The 14554-nt window shown below is 43.1% G+C and overlaps 1 protein-coding gene across 1 annotated transcript; it reads left to right on the top strand.

Moving 5' to 3' along the window:
- The first annotated feature begins 231 nt into the window (after positions 1-231).
- On the top strand, positions 232-1329 carry HTR1E (5-hydroxytryptamine receptor 1E). The gene has a single exon (XM_059942066.1). The coding sequence runs from the start codon at positions 232-234 to the stop codon at positions 1327-1329; it is 1098 nt and encodes a 365-aa protein (XP_059798049.1).
- The last annotated feature ends 13225 nt before the right edge of the window (positions 1330-14554 follow it).

Below are 14554 nucleotides of genomic sequence, written 5' to 3'. Positions count from 1 at the left end.
TATGGCTTTTTCATTCATTAACCAGTAGCATACTATTTTCCAGGAACCCTCCATTCAGAAGAAATGCTGTGGTGCTTCCCTTTACCCACACGAAATGGAACCCAAGACACTATGCAGCTGAAGAAAAAATTACCGCCTCCTTACAAATGAGAGATTTTCAAGTCTACATAGTTTCCAACTGCAGGAAAATAACCATCAGCTTCTCCACAGTGTAGATTAGAACAGGGGAAAATGAACATTACTAACTGTACCCCAGAAGCCAGTGTGGCTGTGAGACCCAAGACCATCACTGAGAAGATGCTCATTTCCATGACTCTGGTGCTCATCACCACCCTGACCATGCTGCTAAACTCGGCCGTGATCATGGCCATCTGCACCACCAAGAAGCTCCACCAGCCTGCCAACTACCTGATCTGTTCTCTGGCTGTGACGGACCTCCTGGTGGCTGTGCTCGTCATGCCCTTGAGCATCATGTACATCGTCATGGACAGCTGGAAGCTGGGGTACTTCATCTGCGAGGTGTGGCTGAGTGTGGACATGACCTGCTGCACCTGCTCCATCCTTCATCTCTGTGTGATTGCCCTGGACAGGTACTGGGCCATCACCAACGCTATTGAGTATGCCAGGAAGAGGACCGCCAAGAGGGCCGGGCTGATGATCCTCACGGTCTGGACCATCTCCATCTTCATCTCCATGCCCCCTCTGTTCTGGAGGAGCCACCGCCAACTCAGCCTGCCCCCTAGTCAGTGCACCATCCAGCACGACCACATCATCTACACCATTTACTCCACACTTGGGGCATTTTACATCCCCTTGACTTTGATACTGATTCTCTATTACCGGATTTACCGTGCAGCCAAGAGCCTTTACCAGAAAAGAGGATCAAGCCGGCACTTAAGCAACAGAAGCACGGATAGCCAAAATTCGTTCGCCAGTTGTAAACTGACACAGACTTTCTGTGTGTCTGACTTCTCCACCTCAGACCCTCCCACAGAGTTTGAAAAGATCCACACCTCCATCAGGATCCCTCCCTTTGCCCGTGACCTAGATAACCCGGGAGAACGCCAGCAAATCTCCAGTACCAGGGAGCGCAAGGCAGCACGCATCCTCGGACTGATTTTGGGTGCATTCATCTTGTCCTGGCTGCCATTCTTCATCAAAGAGCTGATTGTAGGTCTGAGCATCTACACCGTGTCCTCTGAAGTGGCCGATTTTTTGACATGGCTTGGTTATGTTAATTCTCTGATCAACCCTCTGCTCTACACAAGTTTTAATGAAGACTTTAAGCTGGCTTTTAAAAAGCTTATTCGGTGCCGAGAACATACTTAGATTGTAAAAAGCCAGAAGGCATGACTTTTACCAGCCTCGTGAGTGCACGGGGGTAAGGGGTGCAACTTATTAATTCTTGAACATAGTTGGTTCAGGAGGTTTGTAAGTATGTGTGGTCTTGGTTTTTGTTTGTTTGTTTGTTTTCTGTTTTGTTTGAGGCTTGTTATTGTGTGTGCTGTTTTCTACCTCTGGTCTTATTTGTGGTACCTAATTGCAAATAAACACTATCATACAAAAACAGAAATTTCACAGCAGTAATAATAAGGTAAAATAGTAAATACTTTTTACTTTTTTAGCCATTTCAGTTAACCCTGCAATTAAAGAATACCAAAATAAATCTTCATTTGGAGAATTTCTTATTACTTATAAATCAAATATCTGATAACTTGCCCTGGTGTGTGGCATTAATTCTGAGCATATGGATCCAGATGCTTACCAATTCCAGTGGAAATTGCATGACCACATAAAGCAGTAAAAGAAAAAAAAGTGGTGTGCTGTCATCTACTGCTTGCAGACCTGATCTAAAGCCACTTATTATGATTACATGGCCCACTCCTTTCCAGCACAGATAGTACAGCTGGCATGTCTTCTTAGTTCATGATTAAATACACATCCTCATTCTCTAAAGAGAACTTGGAATGAATGTACTGGCACTTTCCTAGGTCTTTGACTATGAATATGAAACATAAGCAAATAATATTATAAAACAATCATGGAAATTGGTCATTTTGTTGCTATTTAACCTGACAGACACATTGGGCCTCCTCCAGTTCTAAGAAGTGTCCCAGCTAAGCCTCGAGTACACTCTCCCATTCTAGCAGGATTAAGGTGTGAGTACAAGTCTAATTTGGAGAATTTTTAAAGCAGCATTAAGCTGCTGAACCCATTAAGGGGTGCAGGGGGGATCAAATGAGAGAATATATTACCTGAAGAACTTTGTTGGAGACTGTTGCTCATTACGTTACCAGCTGTGCACTTGGAAAAAAAATTAAAAATTGAAAATCTGTGTTTACAGCAAAGGCCACCCACTAGCAAATGAGTATGAAATTGTGTCTCCTGGAATCCCTATAGCTTCCATACTGGACTGCAGACTGGGGCCAGGAGGCTGCAGGCGGGACCCAAGGCCACACAGTGCGTGGCCAACTTGGACTGATGGCTCTGGTCATATGGTGGAGCTCGTCACTAAGTCAAGAGTGATGACAGAAGGGACTGAAAGTGTGTAACTTCTTGGACACTCCTCAGTAAGTGACTGTTCTAGACCTCTGCTCCTCACCTCTCATCCACAGCCTCTCCCACCTCTTCACTCCCCCCAGATCACGTCTCTTCTTTGTTTGTTGAGAAGACATTGCTTTGCCCCCTGCCCGCTTCCACCTCCATGTTTTACCCCTTAATTCTATCCCCTCTCAAATTTTCTGTAATCTTGCTACTTTCCTCTCTCTCTCTCTCTCTTTCTCTCCCTCCCTCCCACCATCCCTTCCTCTCCCCACTCTTCTTTAATCTCACCCATCAGTTTGCTCAAGTCTGTTAGACATTAGAACCAACATACTCTGGCCCTACTTCCCCTTCCAGCTCCTGCTCCATCTCATTCCACACTCTCCCATCTGAGTCTCCCCAGTCATCAACCTGCTCGTTCTACCTCCACTTCTCCCCTTCCACTAACTTTTCTCTCCTTTGCCATCTGGGTATGCCCCTCCCAGTTCCCCCAAAACTGATCTCCCAAAGGATATCAGCGACTTGCCAATGGGCAAATCCAGTGTCCTTTCCTCTGTTCTTATCTACCTCCCACTCTCATCAGTTAAAACAGCTAACCACCCCTTTCTTGTTTAAGCCCATGCCTTCCAGGATCCCTTTACTAACCTGGTTCTCCAGCTACCTTCTCATTCTTTGCCTCCTTTTCTTCATCCTAGGGGTTTATTCTCAGCTCTCACCTCCTGTATATTCATACTCCACCCCAACCTCCATCATTTCCACAAATAGTTCTATGCCTGAGGCTCTAAAATGTGTGTCTTTAATTCTGATCTCTCTCTTTCTCAAACCCTAGACCCATGAATTATGTCTGGTGAACATCTCCCTACTAACACTCTATTGGTGCCTCAAACACAGCCTTTCTAAACTGAACTCATGATCATTTCCCACACTCATACCTTCTCCTTTTCCACCTTCTCAATCTCAGATAACAGGATTACTATGCTTTTTATCATTCACATTAGGTAAATGAGATTCTCTCTCTTTGTGGCTTGTCTCTCACATCCAGATAGTATAAAAGTCTTATCCATTTACCTCTGTAGCAATGTTTGTATATGCACCCCTCTTCTCCAATAACTTGGTCCTCTGCCCTGGACCAATCTTCTTATCTGATCCACCTACCTCTGGACCCCTCACCTGCAACTCTGCCCCTGCACACCTGCCAGATACATATTCCTAGAACAGTGGTTCTCAAAGCAACATCTCCAGACCAGCATCGTCAGTATCACCTGGGAACTTGTTAGAAATGCAAAGTCTAGGGCCCCACTGAAGACCTACCACGTCAGAAATTCTAAGGCGGGGGGGGGGGGGCATCCACCTCTATCTTAACAAGCCCTCCAGGAGATTCTGGTGCATGCTAAAGCCTGAGATTCAGTCTCCTAGAATGTCCTGTTGATTTCTAACTTCAGTGCTCAAAATCCCTTAGTATTTTCCCACCAGTACAAAATAAATTAAAATTCCTAAATATAACATTCAAGGCTTCTTCACTATGTGGCCTCAAACCACATTTCCAGAATTAAGTCTCAGCACTTCGTCTCACCCACCTCATATTCCAGAAAAGTCTGGAGATTTCCTGTTTTCTGAGCTCCCCTAACATTTGTCCCCACTGCTCCAGAAACCTGACCCCCTGGCTTCCCATCTTTCTTCTCCCTGTCCTTCATCATGGAGTGCCAATGCAATCTCTTCTGCAAAGCCTTCCTGAGGTCCTCTTTCCTTCTCTGTCATGTGAAAGTCCTCTCTCCCAGCTCTATGCTCCCATAGAACCTCACTGGGATCTCTATTATTATATGCATCCTATCTTGTAGTGCATTTGTTTGTATATTTCTTCTGTCTGCTATAGTAGATTGTGAGCTCCTTGAGGGCAGAAACTGTGTCTGTTTCATCTCTGTATCCCCAGGGCCTCCTAGAGTGTTTTACACACAGTAGGCACTCAATAAATGTTCCCAGAAAAGAAATGTAAATGTGCAATGTTCTCTCCGTGAGAAAACCAAACTTTTAAAATCCCATGATGTAATAACACACTTCCTTTTTCTTTAAAACTTACCCTATCATTCCCATCTTTGTTCAAAAACTGCTAGGAATGCTTCCACATGGAAAGAAAATGGATTTCTCTCTCCACTGAATATATGAATGTCCTTTACTGGTTAGGATTCAAGCTAAGCTGCTCTCAAAGAAGAGACCCCCAAGTATAGTAGTTCAAACAAGATAGTTTCTTTCTCTCTCACATGACAGTCAAGAGGTAGGAGGGCAGCCCAGAGTGAGCAGGAGACACTGCTCCACGATGTTCTCCAGGGACTCAGGTCCTTCCATTTTGTGGCTCTGCCGTCCCCTCAAGGCTTGTCCTCATCTGCATGGCCAAAGCTGACTCACCATCACATCCACGTTCCAGTCCATAGAACAGAGGAGAGAGAAATGGAGAGCAATTTCCTTTTAAGGAAGTCATGTGTTAATTGTACACATTTACTTACCTCTCCTTATAGTCCATTGACAATAACTTGGTCACACAGCCACACCAAGCTATAAAAGAGAATAAGAGGGTGAATCTCTAGTTGGGCAACTATGTGCCTTGCTAAAAGTGAGAACTTTATAATAAAAGGAAGCAGGAGAGAATGGATACAAGGGGCTAATGAGCAGTCTTTTCCACAAGGGGATATTGGTTTCTGTATGTGCAGCTCAAATATTACAAGGCAAATCAGACAGCTGTCCAGCTAATGGTGATCTATGTACCAGGATGTTGAGATTTAAATTACAGGTGATTTAACTGAGATTGTACCTATGCTGAAAATCTAGTATTTATCATGACTGTAATATCTATAATATCTAAAAGCTATATGGGCAACTCACTTGCTTTCTTATCACCCCCCATATGTCATCATTGAAAATTCTTGGCGATTATAAGAGTTTAAAAATTTTAAGAGTCTAAAGAAATAAAAAACAAAGAAGCAGAAGCATAACTAATTTTCACTTACTCATTTTCACTAACTAGATAAATTTCATTTATTATTTACTAGATAAATCCTAATTAAATATATTTTCTCATACCTACCCACCTCTGCCCTTAGCAAAGAATCTATATATGTTTCCTAGTATAAATCAAACCTGTTAAAAAAAATTCTGTTGTTTGGTTTACTCATTTAACTGATAGGGCTAGCGGCTATTGACCACTATTGCCCCTTTAAATTAAAGCCTGAGTGAAGTAACAGTACCTTCTGATATGGTCGGTGTTTCTAGGGTAAACATTAGCAGATTAAAAGTAAAACCCAGGGGTGACATTTCAATCACCTCCATTAACTAATAAATTAGGACTTCCTGGTTTGTGTACTTGGTAAAAGAATTCTTGGACATGTCACTCCCTTGGAGACCTGGTAGATGCTTTGGTTGTAACTGGTGTCGGTAAGTACCCCTAGTAGCACTGCTACTACTATCTGCTTTGAATAACTGTATAGGCTTTCCACACTTATGAACTTCAGTTTGCAAACTCTGATAATTGTGTACAAGGTCAGCTGCAGAGCAACATCCAGCAACTAACTGCTGGTTTCCTGCACAAGTCATTTTAGTTTCGACCATCACGTTGATCTTAGTCTACTCATGTGCGTTTGCTTATTTGCTGTGTTTGCTTAATTTTTAAGGCCTTCTACACATAACTTCATTATGTACAGTATTTACAGAAACAGTGAGAACATTAGAAAAAAACAGCAAAAAAGGAGTATATGACTACAATAGAAATACAAATAAAGGTAATTTTTAAATTAAAAGTGATGAGACAGTGACAACCATTGCATATGAGAATGGGATGAAATCTTTTTCGGTTTACAAGGGCCACCAAGAGCAACATGTGAAAAGGCACTGTGCCTAAAATTATCAACTATAATCAGCAGGAAATAAGGAAAAGTGATTAATGAGATGGGAACATGTCTGAGCATCATACAGTGGTTCTAAGAGGTATTTGGGAATGTGTGTGAGCACATTTAGTTATCTCAGTAGAGAACACCAGTGGCGTTTTGTAGTAGGAGACAAGGAGGCTAAATCCTGCAATTAGAAAAAAGCCAGGACTTCCCTGGTGGTCCAGCGGTTAAGTCTCCACGCCCTCAGTGCAGGGGGCCTCGGTTCGATCCCTGGTCAGGGAACTAGATCCCACATGCTGCAACTAAAGATCCTGTGTGCTGCAACTAAGACCCGGCACAGCCAAATAAATAAATAAATATATTTAAAAAAATAAAAGCCAGTCCCACTCAATAAAGAACTGCCTCACCCAGAATACCATTACCACCATTATCACCACCTGTGGAAAACCCCAGGTGTATCAGCATCAGCGCGGGGATGCTCAGGAGCCTAATGTTAATTCCGGTGTTGGCTTGGGGATATTTGAGAACTTAAAGACTACGCATGGTGAAAGTGCTGCCTATGAACTTTTATTGTAAGCCACGGAGGGTTTCAAAGGCTCGAGACTAATTTGAATCTGCCAATATCAAAATGAGGGTCAGGCCAACACATATGGACACCACATTGGTTAAAGAGTTTCCTGGGACACTGGCAGAGATGATTAAGAAAAGGGACCCAATAAAACGTCTATCATCAAAGAGGAGATATTGATGCTTCAAAAGGACTAACTCATATCCTTACCTGCTGGAAATGTTTTTGAAAACTGAAGTCTCACCTAAGTCACCTCAGGCTTAGAATTAAAAGACAATCTCAGACACCTGTCAGTAGGAAGAATAGCTATTTCAAATGGTAGAAAGGAAGATACTGGATGTTCCTGGGACCCTTAAATCATCCAGGATCCTTAAATTATCCTCCTTTTGCCCCATAAACCCTGGGGAATTCACAGCAGGCTTCAGCCTTACCATAAAAAAGGGTTGAAATTACTCCCTTCATAATAGAAGGGAATCACTCTGAGGGGAGAATCTTCAGGAAAGTAATCTGTTGGCTCCCTGGAAGCTCCCAGCACCCAGCACAGAGGGTGGTACGTAGTAGCATTCAATTTATATAATTTATATGTCTGTTGAATTTAATTGAAATGAACACATTGATTACAGACTTTAAGAAATTCAGAAGCAGAAGTATGTCCTGGGTAAGGAGGGTCCCTTCTCATGCAGAAGCAGAATTGTCAAATATTTATAAAGAAAAGAAGGCATCAGGACAGTGATGATACAAAAAAAACAGCAACAAGAGGAGCTGGAAAATAAGATCAGCAAAGTCTTAGGTACTCAAAGAATATTGACTGACCATCTGCTATGAGTGTGGGTAGATTATGGAAACTTTTAATTGAAAAAGAAAAAGGTATAACAGCAATGATATGAAGAAAGCAAGAATACAGCAATGGAAAGAGTAGAGGTCAGAAGATAATATTGGTGATGGTTTTGGGTCCACAGACACCAAGTGAGAATCTGGCATGAGTTTGACATCTACCTAAGCACTGGGATCTCTGTAAGGGGAAAATAAAAGGGAAAAGAGGGCAGAAAATCTAGGTGGAAGACTATGAGACCCTGGTCTTCAGGGCAGATTTGTAGAAAGCTGATTATATTTATTTTCTATTTGGATAAAATAGAATTTTAGAGGAATTTATAAACATTGCCTTTGCTAAGAGGATGAGGGAAAAATGAGGCAGAGGAGAGCATTTTGCAGATCTGATTCTTAGGGAAAGTGAAGGTGATACCAGAAGCTCTGAAGAATGGAGAAGAATGAATGGTTCTTCAAAGAAAATGTATGAACAACATGCAACATACATACAACATACACACAACAACATACAACAAGAAATAAGGTCATATGGACATGTTTTTCCAGTTCGTGTGGTATCAAATAGTCATATGTCAAGGGATGATTTAGGAAATGCCAATTTATGAAGACATCCAAAGGAATGGCGATGGAAACAGTTCTCTGAGGAAAATTTAGACTTGTAAGCAGCCTAATAATAAACAGACCAGTGACCCCAAGTGTTTCTGGTTCATGGTTAAGCACTCAATAAGAAATTGTCAAATGAATAAATCAATTACTCAGTTAAGCAATCAAGCCTGAGTTGGAATTTGGATAACAAAGGAGAACAAGTCGGGCAATATAACAAAAGTATTTATGCAGGTCAGTAAAAAAAAAAAAAAGGATGCTGATAAAATACACATTCAGAGGCATGAAGCAGTGATATAAAAAAGCTAAGGCTGCAAGCTGAACCATCAGCCATCCTTTCTAGCTGTACTTTGAGAGTGGGGGAAAAAGAGGTGTTTTATAGAGAACAAGAAGAACATCCAGGGACTTCCCTGGTGGCGCAGTGGTTAAGAACCCACCTGCCAATGCAGGGGACACGGGTTCGAGCCCCGGTCCAGGAAGATCCCACATGCCACGAAGCATCTAAGCCCGTGCGCCACAACTACTGAGACTGCGCTCTAGAGCCCACAAGCCACAACTACTGAGCCTGCGTGCCACAACTACTGAAGCCCGTATGCCACAGCTACTGAAGCCGACACGCCTAGAGCCTGTGCTCTGCAGCAAGAGAAGCCACTGCAATGAGAAGCCCGCACACTGCAATGGAGAGTAACCCCCGCTCACCACAACTAGAGAAAGCCCGCACACAGCAACAAAGACCCAATGCAGCCAAAAAATTAAATAAATAAATAAATAAATTTATTAAAAAAAGAACATCCATAAGGTAAATGGTGTTGACATAGACTATAAAACTTTTGAGGCAGCATGCGTCTTCTTACCTGACAACTTTACTTGAATACTTCTTATCAGTTTCTCACTAATGGAGAACTAAGGCCTGACTTCCCTTTCTAATCACACACACACACACATACCCGTAGAAACAAAAACAATGTTCTTTCCTTTCCACAGTAAGGAAAGCAAAGGTACGTTTGATACAGGCAAGTGTCCTTGATTGAATGAGTCCAATTAGAAATGCGACGTCAGGTGTACCATGTATGCACATGTCATTTCATGTATGATTGTTGGATACAGTACAAACTGGAACAGGAGCCTATGAGGATCTCAGCCTCACTGGGAATACCTAGGAGAAATCATGATCAGAGTTTCCAAAATATGTCTATACCCAAGACATCCTGCCTTAGAACACCTGACTTGCCCACAAACTCCTTCTAAATGTGTTAGGAGACACAGGCCAGCTGAGTAAAGCAGCTCTAGGTGGTTCTTGAACCACAGTCCACCATGTGGTACCATGTGACACCCTCTCCCCTATCATCCGTCAGCTGATTGGTCAGGGCAGCAGGGACCGGCCCCAAGAACAACTGTTTCTACAGGCTGGCTGTGTGCTATGGGGTAGCCTGGTACAAAAGCTCCTCCCAGACAGAAAGTGATCAGTTGCAGCGATGACGTTCTTACCTCTCAAAAATTTGAACAAAAAATATATGAAGAGACATTCCACTGTCAAGGGAAGCAGGAGTAGAAAGATAAGCAAAGGGAAGTTGAAAAAAAAGAGTAGCCACCTCACATCCATGGCAAAGGGGTAGAATGAAGCTCAGTTAATTCCTGCTGCCAAGGAACTAACAGTGTCACCTGTCATCAAGAGCTGCCTCTTAACAATTCCTGACAGCCTTCCGGTCCCCAAACTATGCTCCAGATCCTTGAGGTTTAGCTGTAAGAATGTTCCAGAGACTCCTGTCTCTCTTTTAACAGCAGTTACCATCACAGTCAATCATCACCACCTGCCATAACCTGCACTGTTCTCTCTTCCAACCACAGGAGCCCTGTCACACAGAGCTCCCAGGCCTCTGAGCCAAGAGCTTTTGGAACAGGCACACTGGCTCCATTTGGACAGTAAGTGCCGTTGGACCAGGTTCAAGTCTTTTCTTTCCAGTGACCTTCCTAGGGTGAAAACGTACACTGTTTCCATTACTCCCTGATACCCTTCAGTTACCCTCACGAAACTAAATTAGTTTTTACTCCATGGATTTCAATTCTATCCATTATAGGTTTTTTTCAATTGTTGTTGTTATTTGTCTTTTGTTTTGGTTCCTAGGATAAAGTGACCTACTCTTTGCCCAAGGAGCAAGTGATGTTGATTTCCTTAAGTCTTAGCCTTGGGAATGGAAAGTAGTAAGGAAGGGCATGGTGGGAGGGCCAGTGGGCAGAGAGATCAAAGTAATGTCTTAGTTCATCAGGGCTGCTACAACAGAAATGCCGTAGAAACAACAGAAATGGTTGACTTATAAACCACAGAAATTTACAGTTCTGGAGGATGGAAGTCTGGGATCAGCTGACTGCCAGCATGGTCAGTTCTGGTGAGAGCCCTCTTCTGAGTTACAGACCGCAGACTTTTCCTTGAATCTTCATATGGCAGAGAGCAGAGGGAGAGACAGGAAGCAAGCTCTCTCATGACTCTCATAAGGGCACTAATCCCATTCGTGTGTGATCCATCCACCCTCTGATCTTCATCTAATCCAAATTACCTCCCAAAAGCCCCACCTCCCAATACCATTGCATTGTGGGGGAGAGGGTTTTGATATATGAATTTTGGGGAGATGCAATATTCAGTCCATGACAAGCACTAACAGGCATCTTTAAAGGGTTTGTGGACCAGGCTTCACTGATTCCACTTGTATCTTCTCCGAGTGTTTTGAGGGCTTTGGGGAGCAGAGTTATGACATTAACAACCACTATGTACTCAGCCAGGCTTAACAGTCACAACCATCCTAGGGGAATAGAATCACCTTCTTTCAACTTAAAAAATGTTGGAAGTCTGAATATACTCCAGCAAATGGGCATATTTCCAGTGAGATGAGCCATTTCTTAATAAAAATAACCAGGAGAAATTACTAAAGTCTAGCAAGGGTGGGTAGGGATTTAGTCTACTAAAAAAAATAATGTGAAGATTAAGTTTATTCAATCAACTAACTTTTATTAACATCTCTGTGTCAAGCTTTGCATCACATTACGTTGTGAACAAGACACAGTCCAGCCATTAAGGAAAATATGATATATTGGAAGAGAAAGTGAAGTAAACAAGTAAGTGATTACAACAGAGCGTGATGCGTTGCATAATAGATACATGTACAGTGTGGTATGTGAGCAGAGAAAAGAAATAAACAGTTCTGCGGGAGATAGGGGAGGGGAGCCTTCCCTCCAGATTTGAACCGGAACATGATATGAGCTCACTAGGCTGACAATTTATTCAGAGAAGCAGCATGAACAAAAGCATGGAGATACAGAGATGCAGACGGTGTTTGGGGAATGAGATGTGGTGTGTGGTGGCCAGAGTGTGGGTTAGGAAGGAGAGTGACAGGAGAGGAGGCTGGCCGGGCAGCCAGGTCCATGAAGGGCCTCAAATCCCTCTCTGAGGACACTGGATCTCATCCTGCAAGCAGCAGAAAAATGCCGGAGGATTTTAACCAAAGGAGAACATGACCAGACCTGCAGTTTGGAAAGCATCTTTGAATGAAAGGGGTTGGAAGAATGAAGACTAGGTAGACAGGTGTTGGAATAGCCAGAGAGTGGTAAGGGGGGAGTCTGTACCAAAGAAGAAAAGAAAGTGAGGGGGAAGAGAGGGTGGGGAGATTTTCAATTTCAGAGATAAAATTGGAGGACAGACAAATCAGTAGATTTAACTGGAATATGACCTTTTTCAATCAAAAGAGAGCAAAGTTTCAGACTGCCAAGGGGCAGATCATCAATCTCACAATTTGAGGATACAGTAGCAGGAGAGAACAAGGGTCACTTTCTTTGCCAAATGGGCCAATCCTTTTCACACTTTGGAGGTTGTCTACCTTCGCTTAATCACAGTCAACTGGGCAGAAAATCTCTTCTGGGAAATAGCAACAGGATCAGAGGTGCTAATTACACACCTCATTTGTCTGCACTGTTAGCATTACTCCTCAATTGAGCCCTTCTAAACACATTGGTTACTTAACAACTAGGTTAAGCAAACAACCATTACTCTGCAGATATCCATTCATTTATCATTCAGCAAACATTTACTGAGAACCTACTATCTGCCAAGAACTATGCTAGGTCCTAGATATTCAGCAGTGAGCTAGACAATACAGATTCCTTCCCTAACTGAAATTTAAGTCTAATGGAAGAGAGAGACTTTAAGTAGCATTTTCAATACCGTGTGTTAAAATGCAGTAAAAGCCCGTTTTTCTCATATTTCTGATTTGGCAGGTCTGGAGTGAGTCCTGAGATTGTGCATTGCTAACAAATTCCCAGGTGATACTGATGTCACTGGTCTAAGGACCACCCTCTGCATGATGCAGAATCATGTAACTCAGTCCAGAACATTCTCAACCAAAACCATCTGAAGAGAAATTGGCAGGAGGATGAAATCTCCTGCATTTCATACTTTGAGCAACAGCAGGTAATAACATAAAAAAGAAATAACAAGCACATTACAAGCATACTTGCAGAACTCTGATGACACTGAAGCAGAAAATCTGAGCTCATCCTTGAGCAAGTTGGAATAGAAAGACAGTGGAGATGAGTGTCCACACTTGGGACCTCAAGCAGACGTGGAACCAGTGCCATGAAAGTTTAGAGAACAAGGGCCAGGACAGAGCACTCACCTCATCGCTCAGGCTCTCTCTGTCTTTTTTGTTTGTTTGGTTTTTGTTTTTTGCCCACAGCACAGTGTAGAGGGATTAGATGGCCCCAAATTGTGACAACAGTATTTTCAAAATAATTTCTCTGTGTGTAGTTATGCTTGAGTTAACTCTTCTATCAATAGATGCACTTTATCCCATGGGTTCATATCTTTTCAACGAATCCTTTTGTTGTCCTAATAAAATCTGTAGATCTTAAAGATCCCCCTCAGGCAACAGTAAAGAGAGTGCCTGAGCATGGAGAATTTAACTAACCTGGATCCTGAGACCATGTAAACCATTGGGCCCTTTGTCTTTTCTTGGTTGTTCTTTTTGTTTTGTTTTTGGCCGTGCGACATGTGGGATCTTAGTTCCCTGACCAGGGATCGAACCCACACCCCCCGCATTGGAAGCGCAGAGTGTTGACCACTGGATGGCCGGGGAAGTCCAGGCACTTTGTCTTTTTAAAGGAAATGAAAAGGACAAGAGAAATGGAAAGGAAATGGGAAAAGGCAGAAAGTTGCTCCTGTTAATTTAGTCAGCTTCTTTCCCACCTGCCTGCACTGGACATTGCAAACCCAGAGTCCAACAGCAAGACACAGAAACATAAAGCAGGCCATAAGGAGACACTGAGAAAAGAGGATTTTCCAAGGAAATGCTTTTTACTTTGCATTTTAATCTACAAAATGTGCTTAAGTTCCAAAACTGACACCACCATTAACACAAGAGATTTAAATGTGCACCTAAGTCATCATTCTGAGAAACGGCTCACCTGGCTCCCTGAGCACCACCAGACCATGTTCTGTGAGTTTGGTACCCTCCAGGAAGCTGTGATGCCCAGCCCTGTGTGTCCTGTAAAAGCCTCAATACAGGGAGTAAGCCCCAGATGCGGAGGCACATCATCCCTCCTCACCGAGAGGACTGGCCCTACACTGTCAAGAAAAGCCAAGAATCTTAGTTTTGCTTGGTTTTGTTACATTGGTAGCCAAAAAGTATCTGATAGGATATTTCTGCAGTTCTACCCTTAACACGCCTAGACTCTTTGGGTCTTTCCTATACTTGCTCTTGGTTACATTCACTGGCTGGCCCCAGGAAAGGAGTTAGATAAGTGAAGTTTGTTTTCTGTGTTCCTCACTCCTTTGATAACCGTCAGACACCCAGGTCCTCCTGTTGTTCCTGGGCTGCCCACAGACCTTCCCTGAGGCACCCACCCTGGGCCAGCAGCCCGTACTCAGAAACCATTTTACTTCTCTTTTCTTCTGGAAACAGTTCCCTCAAGAGCATGGAGAATTTCCCCTGGAACCCACTTCCTGTGGCTCCAGGGAGGCTTTCAACTACAGCAAGCACTGTAATACCACCCCCAGAGAGCAGCAGGCACGTGACCAGGGCCTGGCCAAAGTCCTTCCCTGGGATTCATGCATGGTCCCTGGGGACTGTAAAAAGAGGAAGCCGGTGAC

The sequence above is a fragment of the Balaenoptera ricei genome, chromosome 12, assembly GCF_028023285.1.
Source record: "Balaenoptera ricei isolate mBalRic1 chromosome 12, mBalRic1.hap2, whole genome shotgun sequence".
NCBI classification, from domain to species: Eukaryota; Metazoa; Chordata; class Mammalia; order Artiodactyla; family Balaenopteridae; genus Balaenoptera; species Balaenoptera ricei.
The sequence above is the reverse complement of the archived record's forward strand: the minus strand, read 5'-3'. Positions and strand labels throughout refer to the sequence as shown.